At 39.1% G+C, this 19,793-nt stretch overlaps 1 protein-coding gene across 2 annotated transcripts in view; it reads left to right on the top strand.

Moving 5' to 3' along the window:
• Positions 1 to 5,449: 5,449 nt before the first annotated feature.
• The window catches only part of SMARCAL1 (SNF2 related chromatin remodeling annealing helicase 1), a 31,045-nt gene continuing 16,701 nt past the window's right edge, over positions 5,450 to 19,793 (top strand). Inside the window, exons 1-9 of one of the 2 annotated variants that reach the window (XM_034421915.3) lie at positions 5,450 to 5,630; positions 6,155 to 6,264; positions 7,770 to 8,754; positions 11,423 to 11,473; positions 12,127 to 12,387; positions 12,645 to 12,695; positions 14,965 to 15,148; positions 15,256 to 15,406; positions 16,788 to 16,946. In XM_034421915.3, the coding sequence (XP_034277806.2) occupies positions 7,815 to 8,754; positions 11,423 to 11,473; positions 12,127 to 12,387; positions 12,645 to 12,695; positions 14,965 to 15,148; positions 15,256 to 15,406; positions 16,788 to 16,946 (1,797 nt within the window). In that variant the 5' untranslated portion in view covers positions 5,450 to 5,630; positions 6,155 to 6,264; positions 7,770 to 7,814. The remainder of the gene's footprint in view (positions 5,631 to 6,154; positions 6,265 to 7,769; positions 8,755 to 11,422; positions 11,474 to 12,126; positions 12,388 to 12,644; positions 12,696 to 14,964; positions 15,149 to 15,255; positions 15,407 to 16,787; positions 16,947 to 19,793) is intronic. The other variant, XM_034421924.3, reaches the window with a different exon arrangement.

Genomic DNA, 19,793 nt, shown 5'->3' with positions numbered 1-19,793 from the left:
ATGACAGGCAGTTGAAGGGTGTGGCAAACATGTCAGAAAAATATCTCTCTAGTTTCTTGGATAATTCAGGCAAGATAGGAGAGATGTACCTTCACCCTTGCAAGTTTCTGTTATTGTAACATTACAATAAGGCAGAGCTAGTTTTTCTTGATGTGCTTCTTGTCTGGACTACCTCACAAGGCTGATACTTAGGCATGAAAGCTAGCTGGGTGATTTTGGGTCAATCTTAATCAAAGCCCACCTTAAAGGGCTGCTCTTGTGGGGAAAATTGGAGACACAATTTTACTATGTACATCACATTGAGTTGTATTAATAAAGGCATGGTATAAATCTAGTGATAACGATGTACTAAGCCTCTAATATATATAACTAAAATAGGAACTCCAAATTCTTCCAAACACAGTGAGTTTGTTCTTCCCAATGTAAGGTGGTCTTGGTCTCCCAAAGGTTTATATCTTTATATACATCTTTATATAGAAGAACAAGAGGAGGATGGAGAATCGTTGGTTTTTGTGTATTGGTAGCAGTCTTCCCAGAAGTATAATTTGCTAACTGTATAGATGTGGAAATAGTTATTCACTACCTTAGCTGAGTTCAAAAGAGGATTAGACTAATAATAGAGTATTAATGAAGGATCAGCTTATGAACATCTATTAGCCATCTCTCTCTCAGTCACTGCTGCTGAGAGAAAAACAGCAGGGAAGAGCTATTGATTTCCTGCATTACTTTGGAAAAATGCGTCTCTGGCCTGTTGGTAACAGCATGCTGGTCACATTAGCCTTTGGTGGGACCCAGTCATGTCCTCTTTTTTTTTTTTTTTTTTTACTCAACAGCACTTTGTTTTCAAATTTTTGATTCCAAGTCCTGTGTCTTCTATCCAATGAAGCTCTGCCTAAGGATTGGGAGAAGGACTCCCACCTATTTGCATCTAAGCAGTGGCGGATCAAGGCTCACTGGTGCTCTAAGCACTGACAAATCTTGGTGCCCCCCTCCTTTCAATGAAGAACCAATCTTCATTGGGTTTTTTCTTTCTTTCTCAGCTTTGTGGTTCCTCCTTTTGGCCTGGTGCCCTAAACACGTGCTTAATCTGCTTAATGGTTAATACACCACTGCATCTAAGTGTGTATCTATTGCAACATTATAGGCTACTCTTCAGTTTAGGGAGTAATTTCTGGATGTACTACATTTATTTTTAAAAATATGAAGGTTCCCATAAATTTTGTTTACAGGGTGAGAAATATCAGGTATCACACTAATTTCTATAGTAGTTAATTCATAGTAACAAACAACAATGCCAAAGTTGCCTTCAAATTGAGTAGAATCCTGAAAACAGCATCTTCAAAGCATTATGGAGTTTGCAGTTGCTTCTTTTTAGATTTTTTTGTCCCCCATCCAGCCAACAATTGTGGAATTCTCAGGTAGCCCCTTCCAAGTATTAATCGGAGTTAAGCCTGCTTAGCTCCCAGATCAACCAAAATCAGCAAGTGCTGCCACCTGCTGAGGGTCGCTCTTTCAATTGTGCTAATGCAGCTTGCTTCACTGTTGTATAACTAACAGCTTGGAATGAAGTTCCTTTAATCCCACTGACTTTAATTAGATGAACTCCTTTAAATGCAAATGTTCTAGAAAGACTAATTTGAAGAGTGATCAACTTGAAAGGGCAACAAAAAAAGGAGGAGATATTAATGAGCTGCTTCTAATATTATTGTTCCAACAGCTGCCATCCTTACTGGTCAGGAGAAAATACGGCCAGATTCTGCCTGGCAAATTCTCCCTCCATCCTCTCAATATTATGTAAAGCTCTAGAGTTCCATAAATCTTATGGATAAATCTTAGGCGGGATGTAAGGATTTGCATCTGGGTCATGGACACTTTTCTAAATAAGCATTTTCTCTCAGTCCAAATGATGAAAATCACAGGCCTTAGTTAAAGAGCTGCATGAAGTAAGGTGGAAATGGAATAATATGCAGGTGGGCTTAATATGTTCACCTGAACACATTATACTGAACCATAACATGGTTTGTGGCAGGGGTGAAATTCAGCTGGTTCTATCCGGCTCAGGTGAACCGGTAGCGGCGGCTGCGGGAGGTTCCGCCCACCCGCTCAGACATCACGATGTTGCTTTTTTGCATCATTTTAAGCCTCTGAGCATGCGCAGAAGGCTTTGTGCATGTGCAGACGACGGCGCATGCACATTTGCAAACTGGTAGGGAAGGTAAGTGAATTTCACCCCTGGTTTGTGGGTTATAGCTTAGACCATGGGTGTCAAACCGGCGGTGTCACATTGCCATCATGTGACATTTCGTGATATTTTTCTCATTTGTGGAGCTGGAATGGGCTGGCCTGCAAGCTTAGGCACTTATATGAACTGAACCTTGGAGGTTTGTTCAACAAACTCTGATTAAAACTCAGTTTTATGAGCCTATTTATGTACTGATCCCTCTAGATGGCTATTATTTAAAATCAGCCCTCTGAAAGAATGAACCTATTGCCAAACTAAATATGGTCTAATTTGATGGTCCAGGGTCTGACCGTGAGATGAACTCTCTCAAGAATTCTGTTTCTTGAGTCCTCCATTTGATATACCACAAACATTTCTTTCAGGCCATTGTGCTTTCTCCTGACTTTCAACAACCCAGAGAGTTTCTGTTTCACTTAAGTTTCCCTTAATGAGAGAGAGGTAACCTTGATTGCTTTGTTCTCCGCTACATCCCTCTGGCATGTCATCATTAAAGTTACTCCTCTGAAGGTTCCTGATCATCAAGAGCCCCATCAGGATTTCGGCTCATGTTGTGTCACAGCAAGACTTTCAGTGTTTTCATTGGATAAGGATGCTCTTAAGGAAAATCCTGAATGTGATAATTAAGCTGAGCATATCAGACCAAAAGCAGTGAGTTGAAAGATTTGGACTGCACTCTGCTCCCACTGAGAGTTTTATCTGCTGTAGGCAACATTGATCTTGCTGGCTAGTAACAAGGAATGGCAGGGAAGGCAAAACAGAGTTAGCTTAGCAAAATCTTAGTGAGATCTTAGCAACTATCTTAGACAGACTCAGCAGGTGACAGCACCTAACTAATCCCTCTTCAAAAGTTAAGTGGGGTCAGACCTGGTTAGCAAGACTCTACTTTGCATACAAAAGCAAAAACCTACTTTGAAGCACATAGGGAAGCTAAATTAATGCAAATTCATTATGAAAACTCTCCTAGGTGCAGAAGAGAAGTAGATAAGTGTCTCATTTCACTAAAAAGCATCCCATAACTCTGGTTCCTGTAGCTGGAATATAGAAATACAGTACTGAATGTGTAAATGCTATCGGATAGACTGCATGAGTGGGACCTGAATTCAGAAAGTGCATGCCTGCGTGCATAAGAGACTTTGCTTTAATCCTTGGCAGTTCAAGGATGTGGCAGCAGCTGACAGGAGGGCATAATCTTTTCCTTGGAAGAAACAAATAGGTTGAATTCACACATTCTGTTCAGTCATAATGTCGTTTTTTGGCTGTTGTTCTTATTGTTCTAGTTTAGGCTTAGGCTGTTGCATGAACCCAATCAATTGTAGCTGATTTGATCCATTATGATAAAAGAAACCACAGGAACAGGGGCCTATAAAATAAGCAAATTCAACCAGCCCTCTTATGATTCCTCCCTCCCTATCAGCTCAAAGCATTCCTAACCCTGTTACTTGTGTAAAAAAAAAAAAAAAAGGGAAGGAGGAAGCTTGGGATCATTCCTGTGGACTTTTTTGCAACATTCTTTTTTTTTTTTTTTTTTTTTTGCTGAATGATAATTTTTAAAAAGGTATATAGGTTGCCCTCAACTTACTATCATTTATTTCATGATGGTTTAAAGTTACAATAGCTACAAAAAAGTGATTTGTGACCTGTTCTCAAAGTTATAACCATCACACAACGTCTGATGGTTGCATGATTGGGATTTGGGTGCTTGGATGCTGGCTTGCATTTATGATTGTAGCATCATAAATGCAATAGTGATTTGAGACCTTCTCAGTTGGTTTCCAATAAGCAAAATCAGTGGGGGAAGCCACATTCACTTTGGTCCAATATCTCTGTCCAACATTTAAACTATAAGTATGTAAAGTGGAGGCAAATACAAAATGAAAAGCAAAGCACTCAAAACTAGTGAAGAATTCTAATTATGTGTCAATTTGGGGTGATTAAGTCATTTCAAGAAGAAAAGGTCAACCGTATGAAATTCAGTGAAATACAGTAGTGCTTAAAAGTTTGAGAATATTTTTGAATTTTCAATATTTCTGTATAAACCTGTCTTAAAAAATGATCTGTTCTCCACACAAGAATTACACACACTTGAACAAATGGGTGAAACATTTACTTGTTCATTCATTTATTGACAAAAATGATCCAAAGCTCCATATTTGTGTGTGTGGAGGAAAAGTTATTATAAATATAATATTTTCATCAGTGGATCAGAGTATTTATTTCCCTCAGTTCTACTATGGGATTTTCTCCTGTACATTTTAAAAAAGATAACTATATTTTCCACAGATTTATTTACAAATATATAATATAGGATCATATTTTAAATACAAATTATCCTAAATGAAAGTTATAAGCATCATGGCACACGTGTATAATGAAATTTGAGAATTTGTTGAAACGTAGTAATTGTTTCCTGAACATTTGTGTTCATATAGTGGGAATTCACTAGGTTGAATGTTGCAGTTTCATATAGTACAGTAATTCTCTGCAGATAAAAAACAAAACAAAAACAAACATCCTTGCTACATCAGTTTTCTTCCTGATTTGATGGGAGAAAACCCATCATTCTATGGATAAAACATATTCATAAAATATATATACTTGTTTTATTTCTCCTGTGCAGGATAATTCAAACACATGAATTCCCATCATATATATAGTCTTGCTGACAGGGCAGAATGAGCATTTTAAATTGAAATGTGAAGAATTAGATTACTAAATGGAAGTTCGCATCTCTTACTTCCTTCACTTATAAAAGTTAACTTTTATAACTAATGCCTTGTCCTTTGCAAAAGATGGTAAGGCATTTTTCATAAAATAAAACACAACGCAAAAATAAATGTTTAGGGTAAGATGCTCAAATAAAGAACTTTTTTCGGAATATTTCCCGCCTCTACCGGTACAATCTATCTATATTATGTTTGTACAAACTGTAACTGAATAAAGGTTGTACAACGCAAAATAAATGGACATCTAATAGGTGTTATTCCACGAACGTGGTGTAGATTAAGAACCTCAGATGTCGCTCCTTTTAATGCGACTTTTCAGCAACCAGCTTTAACTTTAGTCCTGACTTGATTTCTCTACGTATAAACGATCCCTTTCTCTCCATGCTCGGTCCGTACACTTTATCAGGACGTGGCTCACCGTAGCGCCCGAGCTGAAACTAAACTTCATTTCCCATGATGCATTGAGGCCTTTTCTCCCCGTGACGCTTTCCTTAATGGACGTCGCCGCGAGGGGGTTGGCGATTGGTGACTTTAAGGTTCTGTTGGGAATTGTAGTCAACGGCTAGTAGGAAGCTTGAAAGGCTTCAGCCTGGGAGGTGGTTCCTGGAGATGGGACCATGAAGACTTGCCGGATGTTTTTCGGCGAGCGCAGCTTCTGCTTGCTGGTGAGAAGTAGCAGCTGGATGCTGCTTAATTGCTTAAAAGGGTGGACGGGTGGGGGGAATCGGGGTCAATGCTTTAGATAGAGTCACCGGGACCCAAGCAAAGTCCAGAGTAAAAGTCCCTTAAAAGTTGACTTTTAGAGTCTTAAATTGTTTTGCCTTCGCTTCGGTGGTCAGGATAATAAGCTGACTTCTTGGGTACAATTGGATTAAACTCTTTCGTGAAGCAGTGTGCTCGGATGGATGTAACCCTGAAAACAAAAAGCTTTTATTTAGACTAGGCACGGGTGTTATATTTGCATACTGAAGTAGCGGCTCTTGAATTAAGTTTTGCAGAATAAACTATGATTTCTGCACAACCCATAACGCCACAGTGGCTGGTTCACCAAAGCTAAAACCAAGCAAAGTCCATTGACACTTCAAAGTGGCTTGAAAGAGGAAAACTGCTTCTCAGTTCTTCCCTTTGGCATGTTGGTATTGGAAGACTTGTATTGTTTCAAAATTTCTTCTGGTTTGTTGGCTTGCAGGGTGACACCGGAGACGTTGGAAAAAGATGCACTATTCCAAGAAAGGCTGAGCCCTACTCAGATTTAAATCGACTGAAGAACTTTTGCTAGCCTTTTAAGGTTGTCATAAGGTACATTTTAATATTTACAAATACTTCAGTTTTTTGTGGCCTGGGTTGCTAATATTCCTATAAATGTTCAATTTTTGAAACACAGTTGAGATTCTTAAGAGAATATGTAGGTCAGTTGTAGCAAACTTCTTATATGCCAAAACGTCAGAAATCAAACTTGATTCTTGCCTTCTTTGGATTTGGCGGTCAGTTTTTTTTTCTTAATTCCATATTTGAAAAAATTGGTTGTGGCTTTCAGCCAAATTTACCTAGAGTTATCTATCTTAGTTGTAATTGTAAGGGGCATTACATCAAGCCATATTGTGGCTTATCTTATTTGGTGAATAGTTCCTTCCTGTTGCCAGCAGTGAAGATTCACTGGAGTATGAGAAGGGGGAGAAAGTACAGCACAATCTGACAAGCAAGATTTGGTTATTATAGACAATCTTAATAAAATTAATTTTAGCTTTCATGCAGGGTAGATTTTGTGGTCTGGTCTAGCTAGTGGGACTGACATTTCTTTTCTAGAATTGAGGCCTCCCCCTGTCTTTGGAGGGAGAGACTTAAAATATCCTACAGTCTCTGAAATCCCTTCATAAATTATAGGACTGCAATTTCAAAGTTTTTATTTCTGGATTCATTTGTGATCGGTGTGGTGGCCTAGTGGTGAAGATCAGTGGTGGGTTTCAAAATTTTTTACTACCGGTTTTCTGGGTGTGGCTTGGTGGGCGTGGCTTGGTGGGTGTGGCAGGGAAAGGATACTGTAAAATCTCCATTCCCACCCCACTCCAGGGGAAGGATACTGTAAAATCCCCATTTCCTCCCGATCAGCTGGGACTTGGGAGGCAGAGAATAGGTGGGGGTGGAGCCAGTCAGAATTTTTACTACCGGTTCTCCGAACTACTCAAAATTTCTGCTACCGGTTCTCCAGAACTGGTCAGAACCTGCTGAAACCCACCTCTGCTGAAGATGCTTGCTTCCCATTTGGAAGGTTGAGAGTTCAACCCGTGGTAGCAGCAGATGTTTCTCTCTCAGAATGCAAAGAGAACATTTCTGTTGTGAACTCCACATAGGCCAGTAAATGTTCAGCTCCAATCATCTGAAATCTATCTCAAATTAAGAGATTACAGGGTCGTAAAAAGAAAAAAAGTTGGATTCAGTTAAGATAGAGTACTTTTCCCTCTAATTATTTATTTGTATCTATTTTACAGTTTCAATATCTTTTTGTTTTTGTTTCATACATTTTTGCAAGAATGAATGAGTAAATAAATAAATGAAAAAGAAATGTGTTAAGCACCATCTCAGAAGAAGTATTACCCCTGTTTTCTAATAAAAAGAAGAGGCTACTTCTTTAAAGGTGCGGCTAGCTGCATTGCCCAAGTACGTTATCTATTTAATGAAATGTGCTATTTGTTTCAAAAATGTTGGTTTTATTTTATTGTGCGATGAATCTCTTAATAGATGCTATAAACATATGATTAATTAAGGTTTCTCCAATTTGTTAAAATAACTGGTTTTTATTGTAGATTCATCTCCAGTTCTAGCGACTTTCGGTGAGGACCCACAAAAAAATGTTGCCTGGACTTACTGAAGAGCAGAAAAGGAAGATTGAGGAGAACCGGCAAAAGGCTTTGGCAAGGAGAGCAGAGCGACTGGCAGCTCAGCAGGGTGGTGTTGCTATGAAGCTCTCTGACATGCAGAATCTTGATAGCTGTCAAGGAAACCTGCAGCAGCCTTTGAAGAAGCAAAGCTATCACACCATCCTTGGTAACCAGCACCTCCAGGGCCCTACCAGCCATTTGATGCAGAGAAATCCTCGGATCTGTTCTGACCACTGTAGTTCAAATCAGCAGGCAACTATTTCGTATGGAGGCCAACAAAAAGATGATTCAGTGGAGTCTAGCTCAAATTTATACAGACAGTTGGATAGCACTAAGAAGCCCGCATCAGCAGTGCAAAGCTCTCTGAGTAATTCTCATTGCCATTCTCCTGAGCGTTCTTGCAGACAAGGTCAGCTAATCCAATGTAATTCTGATCCACTGCAGTCACCTACATGTGGTGCAGCAGGCCAGAATATTGGAGAACAGCATCAGACTATCTTGGAAGCTAATATGAATTTATACCCTGTAAAGAATGTACAGATTCAGAACAAATCTCCCGGCAAGCAGGGTCTCCTTAAACAGGCAACATGGCTGGATGCAGGTGGAACCACTGCAAGGAATTGTCCAATGCAGGCAGGTACCAGAAATCTAGATTGTGCCAAGAAGGAAGGAAATAATGCATTGCAATTTTATGGTACAAAACCCCTTTTGGCTCCTGTAAAAGGAGGCAGAGAACAAAATTCTACTGTTTCTAAGGTTTCGGGCGATGTGCCTGAGATGTCTGTACAGAAAAATAACAGAATTCTCAAAGGAAAATGTATAAACCATTCAGAAGGTCGATTCAGAGTTGAGATTGGATACAACACAGAGCTCATTGAGATATTCAGAAGCTTACCAAGCAAAAAATATGGTAAGTAGCTCTTGCTGTTCAGTTCACTGTGTTTTTAAAGACCTTTCCAATTGAGATTGTGCTAAATATTGTAAATTATGCAGAAATAGCTTTATTTTTAGGTTTTGCCTTTTTTTTAAAAAAAAAAATCAAGTTTTTACCTTGATTTTGGCCATGGAGATGCAGTGATTAGAATGCAGTATTGCAGGCTAATTCTGGCAACTGCCAGTAGTTCAATCCTGACCAGCTCAAGACTGACTCAGCCTTCCATCCTTCTGAGGTCAGTAAAATGAGGACCCTGATTGTTGGGGGGCAATATGCTGATTTTGCAAACCCTTAGAGAAGGCTGTAAAGCATTATGAAGCAGTATATAAATCTAAGCGCTGTTGCTACCTATGTTGAAAAAGTTCCAAAAATGGTGTGCTGTGGGTGAGATAGTTTCAGGTCATATATAAACATAAGGGCACAAAAAACAGACTTCCTTTCCCACATACAGGTGGTCCTCGATTTATGGTTACAATTGAGCCCAAACTTTCTGTTGCTAAGCAAGGCAGTTCTTAAGTGAGTTTTGCCCCATTTCACGGTCTTTCATGTCACTGTTATTAAGTGAATCACTGCAGTTGTTAAGTTACTAACACACGGTTGTTAAGAGAAACTGGCTTCCCCATTGACTTTGCTTGTCAGAAGACTACAAAAAGGGATCACAACATTGAAACCATCATAAATACATGCCAGTTGCCAAGTATCCAAATGTTAATCATGTGACCATGGGTGCTGCAACAGTCTTAAGTGTGAAAAAACGGCCATAAGTCATTTTTTTTCAGCTGTAACTTGTTACTAAACAAATTGTGGCAAGTCAAGGACTACCTGTACTGTACTCACAATCGGGTGTAGAACAGTAGCTAAAGAAGAAAAGCAGTTATACAATGAAGGTTGGATAATCTGTGCAACTGTTTTAGTGGGTAAATGAGAGCATCATACAGCAGTGATGAAGAAGCAGTACCCATCAGCTTAAAACGTTGGATGTAATAAACTCTTAAATTCAGTTCCATGCTAGATTAAAGAGCATATTTCTGATTCCTTAATGGGGACGATGCCCAACATCTGTGACTCCCCCATTTCAAAATGCCTATTTTATTAGTCATGTCATTGCTATTAGTTTTAATGTACAACCTTTCTATTTATTAATCTAGGTATATATTTATGCACATCTTATTTCTTATTCTTGCTGACTCCTGTCTGGGAGCAAGCAGGACTATAGGATGGATTAGGAAACAAACAAAAAAAAAAAACAAAAACCAAGAAGAAGTGGTGGCAAATAAATTATGTACTGTTGCCAAAAAAATCTACATGGACTCATGTTTGTTTATGATCATCAGGGCTTGAAGTATCTTTAGCTTTTTGGAAAGAAAAAAAATTATACTGTTTATCATTCTTGATATCTGTAAAAAAAGGGAAAAATAGAATTATGTTTCTGGTGTAATAGGACAATTTTGTTAACAAAGAATTATGATTGGGGTGCAGAGGCATGGGAGTAGCTATCAAGAGGTAGCACTTTCACAGAGACCAGAGCTGGCATAATGATGATTCATTTACATCTCCACTAAGGAGATACATGTGTATTTCTAAGTACAGTGGCCTTTTCTAAATGGCACTTCTACTCCTAAAATTAGACTACTAATATGATAATATATACTATCATTTTCAGTCATATATATTGTCTCTGAAGTAATGTGCAAAACACTATTATATCTGATTTTTTTACAATGGCGAGTGCTATATGGAATGAAAAAAATATTCAATTTAGCTACAACTAAAGGTTCATATATAATAAAATTTAATAAAATAAGTTATCATATACAAGAGACCTTATTTATCATTATAGTCTTATATTTGGTCTTATATATATATTTGATATGTCAAACATAGATTATTTTGTGTGCCTTGGCGTGCCAATTGTGAACTCATGTGCAAAGGACCCTCTACAATTATTCAAATAATCTCTTTATGGGATCTCATAAATTATAATAATTAGCCTCTGGCTTGTGCAACTCTGGTACATGGTTGATCTATGAGCCACGGTGGCGCAGTGGTTAGAGTATAGTACTGCAAACTACTTCTGCTGATTGCCAGCTGCCTGTAATTTGGCAGTTCAAACCTCACCAGGCTCAAGGTTGACTCAGCCTTCCATCCTTCCGAGGTGGGTAAAATGAGAACCCAGATTGTTGGGGGCAATGTGACTCTGTAAACTGCTTAGAGAGGGCTGCAAAGCACTGTGAAGCTATATATAAGTCTAAGTGCTATTGCTATATACACTGTACATTCTGTATAATTAAATAAGTTATCTTGATACAAGGAATTCTTATGCCAGTGGTCTTACTTTTATTGTTCCTTTGAGTCAGTATTCATTCCTTGTGACTATCTGAACAAGTCCATGCAGCTTTCTTGCCAAGATTTTGGAAATGATTTGCCCTTGCCTGCTTCCTATGACACAGAGAGAGTGACTGGTATAAGGTCACCCAGTAGTTTCATGTCTAAGGTGGGACAAGAACTTGCAGTCTTCCAATATCTCACTTCGTATCCTAACTAGTACACCAAACTGACCTTGGTATGTTTTAGCCTTTCTAAGTATAATAGAATATTCCTGACTTCAAATTGTTGTTGTTTTTTTAACTTTCCTTTATTCCAGATCCAGAAACAAGGATGTGGAATTTCAGTCTTGAAGACTATGGCCATCTCAGTAAGTAATTAATCAGTTGGAATTCTATTTTGAAATCCTCTGAATTCAAAAGAGTTCAGCAGGAAATGTGGTTTTGGAAAGCCTATGAGACGATTAATATTATTTGCTTAATTAGTGGTGGAAATAGTTTATATTCATAAATTTATTCAAGGATACATACAAATACTTTTATCTGTAAAGGAGTTCTATTCAAAGAAACAGAACTATATTTCAAAAAAACAGAATCATAGTTTTGAAAAATGGATAGTTTAAAATGATTTCAACAGTTCCGTTTAACCAGTTGGAAATTTATCAGGCTTATTAAAAAAAAAAAAAACCCAGAGGTTATAGCTTAATATTTCAAAGAGGTGGCTCTGCAATATTGGAAAGTTTTAACTAGCTGTAAAATTTTATTTTTTTAAGTGCTATTCAAATCATAAAACAATGCTGAATTCAGAGGGGAGTAACTGATTGTGATACATTTTCTTAGCTTCCTCAGTGGGCATTGGTGGGCACTGATAGTAATCTCAATCCAGTTCTGTTTTTCTTCTACATTTGAAAGTCTCTCGTGTTTCTTTGATCCTTCTCTTTTCCATTCTTCCTGGGAGATGATGTTCTGATTATCTGTTTTGTCTTTCTTTTTCTCTTCTTTGAAATCTGCATTTTATCCCCAGTGGAAAGAGTAGAGCAATTTCCCTCCATCTCTTTGACATCCCTGGAAGGAATGGAGAAAATGACTGGGGGTGGAGAATCATCTTCTGCTGGTCAAAATTCTCAGCTAAAATCCCTCTTGAAGACATGTACCGGCTGGCAGAAACCATCAGCAACCCTCAAAGGAAGATGCGTTCTGATTTCCTATTCTCGCTTTGAAGTAGATATTGGCTATGCTGCCAACATCGTAGGAGTGTTCAAGCAAGTGAATTCCAGGATTTATGGTGATTGAGATAGCTGTTACCTGAACTTGAGCCGTGCAGCAGTGGTTACTATATCTTGATTTAGTCTTTGCTTCTGATACTTAGAAAGCTGCTAGAATTAATTAAAACCGTATGAAAATTCTAGCGTAAGTTTGCATTTGTGATACTCGTTTTGAAGTCTGGTTATTTCGCATGGTTTTTGTTTCATTTTACTGCTTTGAAGCCTGATGTTTGTTCATTCCTATACTTACCCAGATTCTTTATTATGATCCTTGCAGATATGAAGACCAGAAAATGGAATTTCTTACTGGAGGATTACCTAAAACTAAGTAAGAAATGTTCTCTTCTTAGTTGTCCACATATTTTGGAAATATTTGTTTTATTTTATTGATTAAAAAGACATATGTAGCCACCCATCTTATGTACCATAACTCTGGTCAGCTCACAAAACAGCTCACAAAATACACTTCTTAGCATTTGCCTCTAAAGTAGAGATAACTGACACAGTAATTCATTTTGTTGGAATTCTCTGATTCTTTAGCTAAAAAAGATTGCTTACAGCTTTCACATGATGGCACTAGAAGCAATTACTATGATTGACAGGTTAATTTTTAAAAACTACTTTTTATAACATAGGAGTCCTGTGTAGGAAGACTTTGATGGGGATATTTTGACTAAATTTTATTCCAAAGACTTTCCAAAGTTTATTCTGCTTTATTCTTCAGTTCAGTTTGAAACGAGGCTATGCATCACCTTGAAACATATGTCTTGAAAACAATGCAGTTGTCTGCCAAAGTTGACACATTTGCTAATGAGTCTTCTGCTTCTATGTGGGCTGACTGGAAGCATACCACTGCAGAGGTTTGAGAGGTGATCTTCTAGAGTAGTCAAGCTGCTGAACTTGATAGAAATATACCAGCTATTGCTTTGGTGTGGAAAAGAACACAAGACACTGTTGAGGCTCTCCTTGTTTTCTTGAAAAGGTTATCTACCCAATTATTTCAAATTAGTTCAAATCCAATGCACACTTTGCTTTCACTGCTGTGTTTAAGTAAGGAACTGCATGAACACCATCCATTTAAGCAAGCAGTTTTCTTTGTGGCTAGGGATGTGAGTATGGGAAATTGGTTTGATAACTTTTGGTTGCTTCAATGCATTGTCTTGGATATGTTTCATCCTTTTACTATGAGTATTTCATTATATCTATATCTATCTATCTATCTATCTATCTATCTATCTATCTATCTATCTATCCATCCATCCATCCATCCATCCATCCATCCATCCACCCTCTATCTCTCCCTCCCTCCCTCCATTCTGTCTCTATAATCAGCTATGCACATTTAGCTATTACCTAAATTGCTTCATTGTATTAAGATAAAAGATCATTTGGAACAAAAAATAAAGCATCTCCTGAATGAATCATTCCAGCTACTGAGACATTCTAATTTCCTCCACTTTTTCAAAGTAGTAAAAGGAGTATAATAGCTGCAGTTTGCCAGCATATAATTCTAATGTGTGGCTTTCTAAGCAGCATAACCCTATGGGGTCTCTGTTTCAGCCGAGACAGCCTATTTGTCTTGTTAGTATAGTATAGATCCATGATGGCGAACCTATGGCACGCAGTGCCCTGTCTGTGGGCACGCGAGCCATTGCCCACGTTCAGCTCCGCCACGCATGTGTGCACGCCTCCTGCTGACCAGTTGGTCTTTGGGTCTCTGCCGCGCATGTGCGGGGGGGGGGGCGGGGGCGGGGTGCATGCACAGGAGGCTGCACACATTGCATTTTGAGGGTTTGGGCGTGCACACGCGCATTCACGCATGTGGACGCTTTGGGCACTTGGTCTGGAAAAGGTTAGCCATCACTGGTATAGATCAAAGCAAAGGAAGCATACTTAATGCTTAGCATATGTATCCTACAATTACTAATATAAATCTTTTCATATATTTATGTGATTTTGGAATAAAGGATTTTGTCTGGATAGTAGGAGGTCTAATCTGGCTACTTTGGAGAAATAAACAGCCTGTAGTTTGCTGTCAGTACTAAAGCTCTTATGATGAACAAAGTGAGTACAGCTTTGAATTCCTGAGTAAATTGTCAGAATTACTTTTTACTTTCCAATTTCTGTATTTCAGGACTTTCATTTCTTTTTTCAAAAAAGATTTGAGAAATGTTCATTGGTTGAAAGACCTAAGACAATGCAGCAATATTTTCATTGCTTAAAAGTAAATTGCTAGAATTAGGGCTTGACATAAAATAATGCTTGGATTTTGGTATCTTTCTGGAGAATTGTCTTTTCCTCCTTATTTGTAGCTGCCCTGCTGAAGTTAGGAATATTATTCATGAAATAATTTGAGGTGGTTTGGAATCCTTTCTTAATTGGATATTCACTTACACCTATACACTTACACTTTACAAACACACACACACACAGAATTTCTAAGAATTGAGGTGAACAGGCATAATCTTTGTGCTGATTTTCTGTTCATAAATTATAACAGATTAAAGGTTGTTAGCTGACCAGAACTGATATATATAAAATGGGTGACTATAAGATTTTCTAAATCGGCCAATCTGTTCTGTCTATATTCTTTCCAGTGGAACTAGTAAAGAGCCTTCCGGATGTTCAGCTGAAACCACTACCCAAGCCAGTAATAATGGCCTTTGTGACACAGTTTGAGAAATCTCTCTCAAAAGCAGCAGATCCCCTGGAAGCAGACCTTGTAGGAGTGGATCCTAAACTTGTGACGAGCCTTCTGCCATTTCAGAGAGAAGGTGTAGAGTGAGTCAAGTCCTCAGTCCTCTTGAGAGAGCACAACCTTTGCTGGACATGTTGGCCCTGACAGACTTACAAGCAACAGCCTTGCCTTTTTGTTTTATCTCCTACAGTTTTGCTATCTCCAGGGAAGGTCGTTTGCTCCTTGCAGATGACATGGGCTTAGGGAAAACTATCCAGGCAATCTGCATTGTTTCCTATTATCGAAAAGAGTGGCCCTTGCTGGTGATTGCTCCTTCTTCCGTGAGATATACATGGGCTGAGGTAATTTCTTTATCTGCAGAGCTTTGCTTATCAGCAGTGCTTAGCTTCTAATTCTGAAAGATGGTGGGATTTTTTTTCACTAGCCTCAAATCTGATAAAACCATAGGAAAGTGCTATCCTTGAAGACTGTTCCTTTATTGCTGTTTAGTTTTTTGAAAAGGGCAGTAATTTTATTTTGGGCTTTTGGAATAGATGTCTGAAAAGTAAGGGGAAATTATTTCACCTTTTGGGTACATTTTAAGAGCAGCTCAAGGTTTTTTTTGGTTTAACCTTGGCCTTTCCATTCTTCATTTTGGACTTAGAAGAGTGACCTGAAAAATGTTACATGTTATAGTAGCTCTGGTGGCGCAGTGGTTAGAATGCAATATTGTAGGCTAACTTTGCCTACTGCCAGGAGTTCGATCCTGACCGGATCAAGGTTGATAGCCTTCCATCCTTCCAAGGTCAGTAAAATGAGAACTCAGATTGTTGGGGGAAATATTCTGATTCTGTAAACCGCTCAGGGCAATGGTGGGTTGCCCCCGGTTTGGACAGGTTCTGTAGAACCGGTAGTAAAACCGGCGGGCCCACCAACCCTGACGTCATCAGAACGCTTCTGCGCATGCACAGAAGAGTGCGCGCACGCGGCCCTGTTTCAAACTGGTAGTAAAGGTAAGTAGAACCCACCCCTGGCTCAGGGCTGTAAAGCACTGTGAAACGGTACATAAATCTAAGTGCTAAGTTACATACCCCTGGCTTATAGTTTATTGTGTGTAAATAAGACCACTGTGACTTGTGCAACAAATCATGATCAAAACAAACTGTTGTTATGCAAACCATCCTTATCAGATTGAACATTTTGGATGGTACGCCTTATGGGGCACCTGCCACACCCTTTCAACCCTGATGCAGATTGGGCCATTTCTGTGAAAATGTCTGCATTGTAAGGCATCTTATGATGCAATATTTTAAGGAAATAGTTATTTCTAGATGGGTGGGAAAAACAAGAAACGAAGTCTCAAAACTAGCTTACCATCTGAAAAGTAATGGAAGTATATTATTATTTTTAAATTTTGCTGCTTTCAATTCCGCATTTATATTTTGACTAGGTTCAGGTATTTTTTATTTATTTAATTTATTTATATAAGAAAATTTATGCTCACGCTTGGTGACTCCAGGCAGCTTACAAAGATAAAAACCTAATGTAAAAAACAATAAAAAGCAATGATCGCTGTATGATGCAAGGTAAATACAGTTAAGAAATGCATAGCAATTTGTAGACTTAAAAGTGAGCTATATAAATTATAACAAGTGTTTTTTTAAATTAGCTATAATCTTTAAGCTACTCAGATGGGGAAAAAATATATTTTCTTTGCCTTTATTTTCCCCCCTATTTCTTTAGGCTTTCCATAGATGGCTTCCTTCTCTCAGCCCAGACACCATCAGAGTCATAGCAACAAGCAAAGACCAAGTCTCGGCAAAACCAATCAACATTGTCAGTTTTGACCTTCTTAGCAAGATTAAGAAGCAGCTCAAAACCACCTTCCAAGTTGTGATTGTTGTAAGTAGCCTCCAGGAGGTGACCTAATTTTGGTGGACTGTTACAGATAGAGGTGGGAAACCTGTTTCAGCATAATGGGAATAACATGCAGTTGCTTCCTATGCATAATCGGGATTTAAAACTGTCTCAGCTGTCGGCCTGATAGGATAACTCACCTGCAACCTAATATTTGCATAGAATACATTAATGTTTTAGGTTAAGCTTCGTAATTGTAAATCACCATTTCAGGTAACATAGTTGAACAATCGTGACAAACGGCTTAAATTTATTGCCGAAAAAATAACTGTAAACAACTCTTTTTGTATCTTTAGAAGTACAAAAAATTATTTCTAGTCCAGGGGTGTCAAACTGTCAGCCCATAGGCCAGATGCGTCACGAGCAGGCCACGGCCACCCCAGCTCCGTGAAGGGAAAAAACTTCGTGATACATCATGTGACAGCATCGTGACGTAGGGAGTTTGACACCCGTGCTCCAGTCTACTATAGATAAAGGGTGACCATGAACTCTGTTCTTGTATTGTTAACCTTGCATGTTAGAAGTGCACATAGCAAGATGTGCACAGGAATTATTCTGTCTTACAACCAAATCATGACTTCTTGGAAACTGACTGCCTTCCCTTGGTCAGTAGCTTCATGTTAATACAGAATAAATATAGGTAGCCCCCAATGGTAGTTGTGACTGGGAACTCCGTTGCTAAGCGACATGGTCATAAAGTGTGACATCACATGACCACACCAATTTATGGTGACAGTTACAGCAATCCCTGCTGCAGTCATTAATCTTGTATGGTTTATTAGGCACAACTTTACACGATCACTATTTGCAACTTGGCCTCCCCATTGTCTTCGCTTGTTGGAACCCACCAATGAACATTATAAATAGTGATCACATGATCGCAGAACGCTGTGACCATCATTTCAGGATGGTTGCCAAGCACTCAAATCATGATCACGTGTCTGTGGGGACCCTGCAATGGCTGCAACTTTGAGAACTGGCCTGTTCTGACCTAGGCTTCCTTAGAAAGTATACAGTTCAATCTTAGTCCCGGCAAACCTCTTTAATTCATATGGCTGTGAATTATTGTCATTCCCAGTCCGAAAGGTTTCTCAAACAGTCTTACAGGGGAGTGTTTACAACCACCCACCTTATCTCCCTTGGAATGCTGCCAGAGAACTACCATATTTTTCAGAGTATAAGACACTTTTTTCCTCTCTAAAAGAGGCTGAAAATTTGGTTTTATACTCCAAATATAGCTTTTTCGAAGCTTTATTTCAGCCCTAACGAGGCACTAAAAAGTGATGCGATCTCTGTGCTTTACCTGCTTTTCTCATTGCTTCTCTCTCCAAAGATCAGTTGTGCTTTAGAAGCTGTTTTTTATCCCCAAGCAGGGGATAAAAAGCGCGCAAGCGCGCTGAAAACCAGCAAACTAATGTGCTGAAGCTGACCAGACTAAGGACGCTAGCCAGATGAATACCTGGTAGGCAGATTTTTTTTTCTTTTTCCTCTCCAAAAACTAAGCTGCATCTTATGCATATGTGCATAAGATATGCACATATGCATAAGCACACCATATGCAGTGTCTTACACTCCGAAAAATATGGTAATTGCCACACGCAGGGCAGGGCCAAACTTAGCACAAAGTCAGACAGAACTTTTCTGTCTTTTACTAACTAGATGAACTAATTGCTTCCTGCAAAAGCTCACGTCCTGTTCGCTTCTCTTTTATGTCTTATTGGAGGGGCCAATCATTTCCAAGCCTTACTCCCAAGTCAACCCTATTTTCTTAATTGTTCCTGTCTTCTAGCAGCTCTGCGCATGCGCACACTGGGAACAAGCTCCTGCTGTTCTTCTGCCTCGCTGATGTCAGACTCTGGAGGCAGCAAAGAACTACCAGATGGCCTTGGCCCCCTCTCTGCCTCTGACTCAGAACCCTTGTCCGAACCTTCCCCAGACTCCAGGACTGGCCCACATTCCTCCCCAACCTCCTCAATGTCCGAATCTGCTTCCAGTTCTGCTGGCCTCTGGCAGGCCACAACATGGCCCTCTTCTCCTCCAGCTCTATTAATAACATTGAACAGTCACTGGATGAATGGTTGTTAACCAAGGACTACCTGTAATTAGGGCAACATATGAATCTCTTATATAAAACAATATGGTTTAGTGGTTTTCCTGTTGACTCTCTTGCAGAGTTCTGAGTTTCTTTCACTGTGAAATAGCCCCCATGGAGGGTTCTGCTCTGCCATTTCTGTCTTCAATCCTCCCTCTGCTGGTGACTGTTATTAGCATAAACTTATCACTAATCAAGCTGGAGAAAGCAGCATCTTAGAGTTGAAGGGGGGCCTATTATCCTTTCTCTGCATGGCTGCTTACTTGCTGAAATGCAGACAAGATGAGTATACTTCCAGAGACATTTCCAATTTCCTCCTTGTCCTGAAGCCCCATCTCCTAACAGCACTCGGGAGAGAGTTCATTACCGAAAGGGAGCTCTCAAATGGTAGGTTATTATCTACCTGGTGAGCCTTTAACAGCAAACCAGTTGGTTCCTAATTAGATTTCCTCCTTTCTGATATTTCTCATTAACCCCTTCATTTGGAAAGGTTGGTATAGTAGAGGGACTGACAGTTATCTGCATATAAGATGAGATCTTGTGATAACAAAAGAATAGTAATTGTTTAGAATCATTTTTCTTCCACTTCCCTTGTATGCCTGGCTGCGATTGTTGATTGGAAAACACAGACTTGGGTGATTGTTATCAATAATTTACATTTCCAATAAATCACCTTGTGTTGTGTTGGTTTTTCATTCAGCATATTGCTAGGCATTGAGATTGATCTATTTCTGGGCTCA

This window comes from Pantherophis guttatus, chromosome 1 (genome assembly GCF_059756535.1).
Source record: "Pantherophis guttatus breed Tessera chromosome 1, ASM5975653v1, whole genome shotgun sequence".
In the NCBI taxonomy this organism is placed as follows: Eukaryota; Metazoa; Chordata; class Lepidosauria; order Squamata; family Colubridae; genus Pantherophis; species Pantherophis guttatus.
The sequence above is the reverse complement of the archived record's forward strand: the minus strand, read 5'-3'. Positions and strand labels throughout refer to the sequence as shown.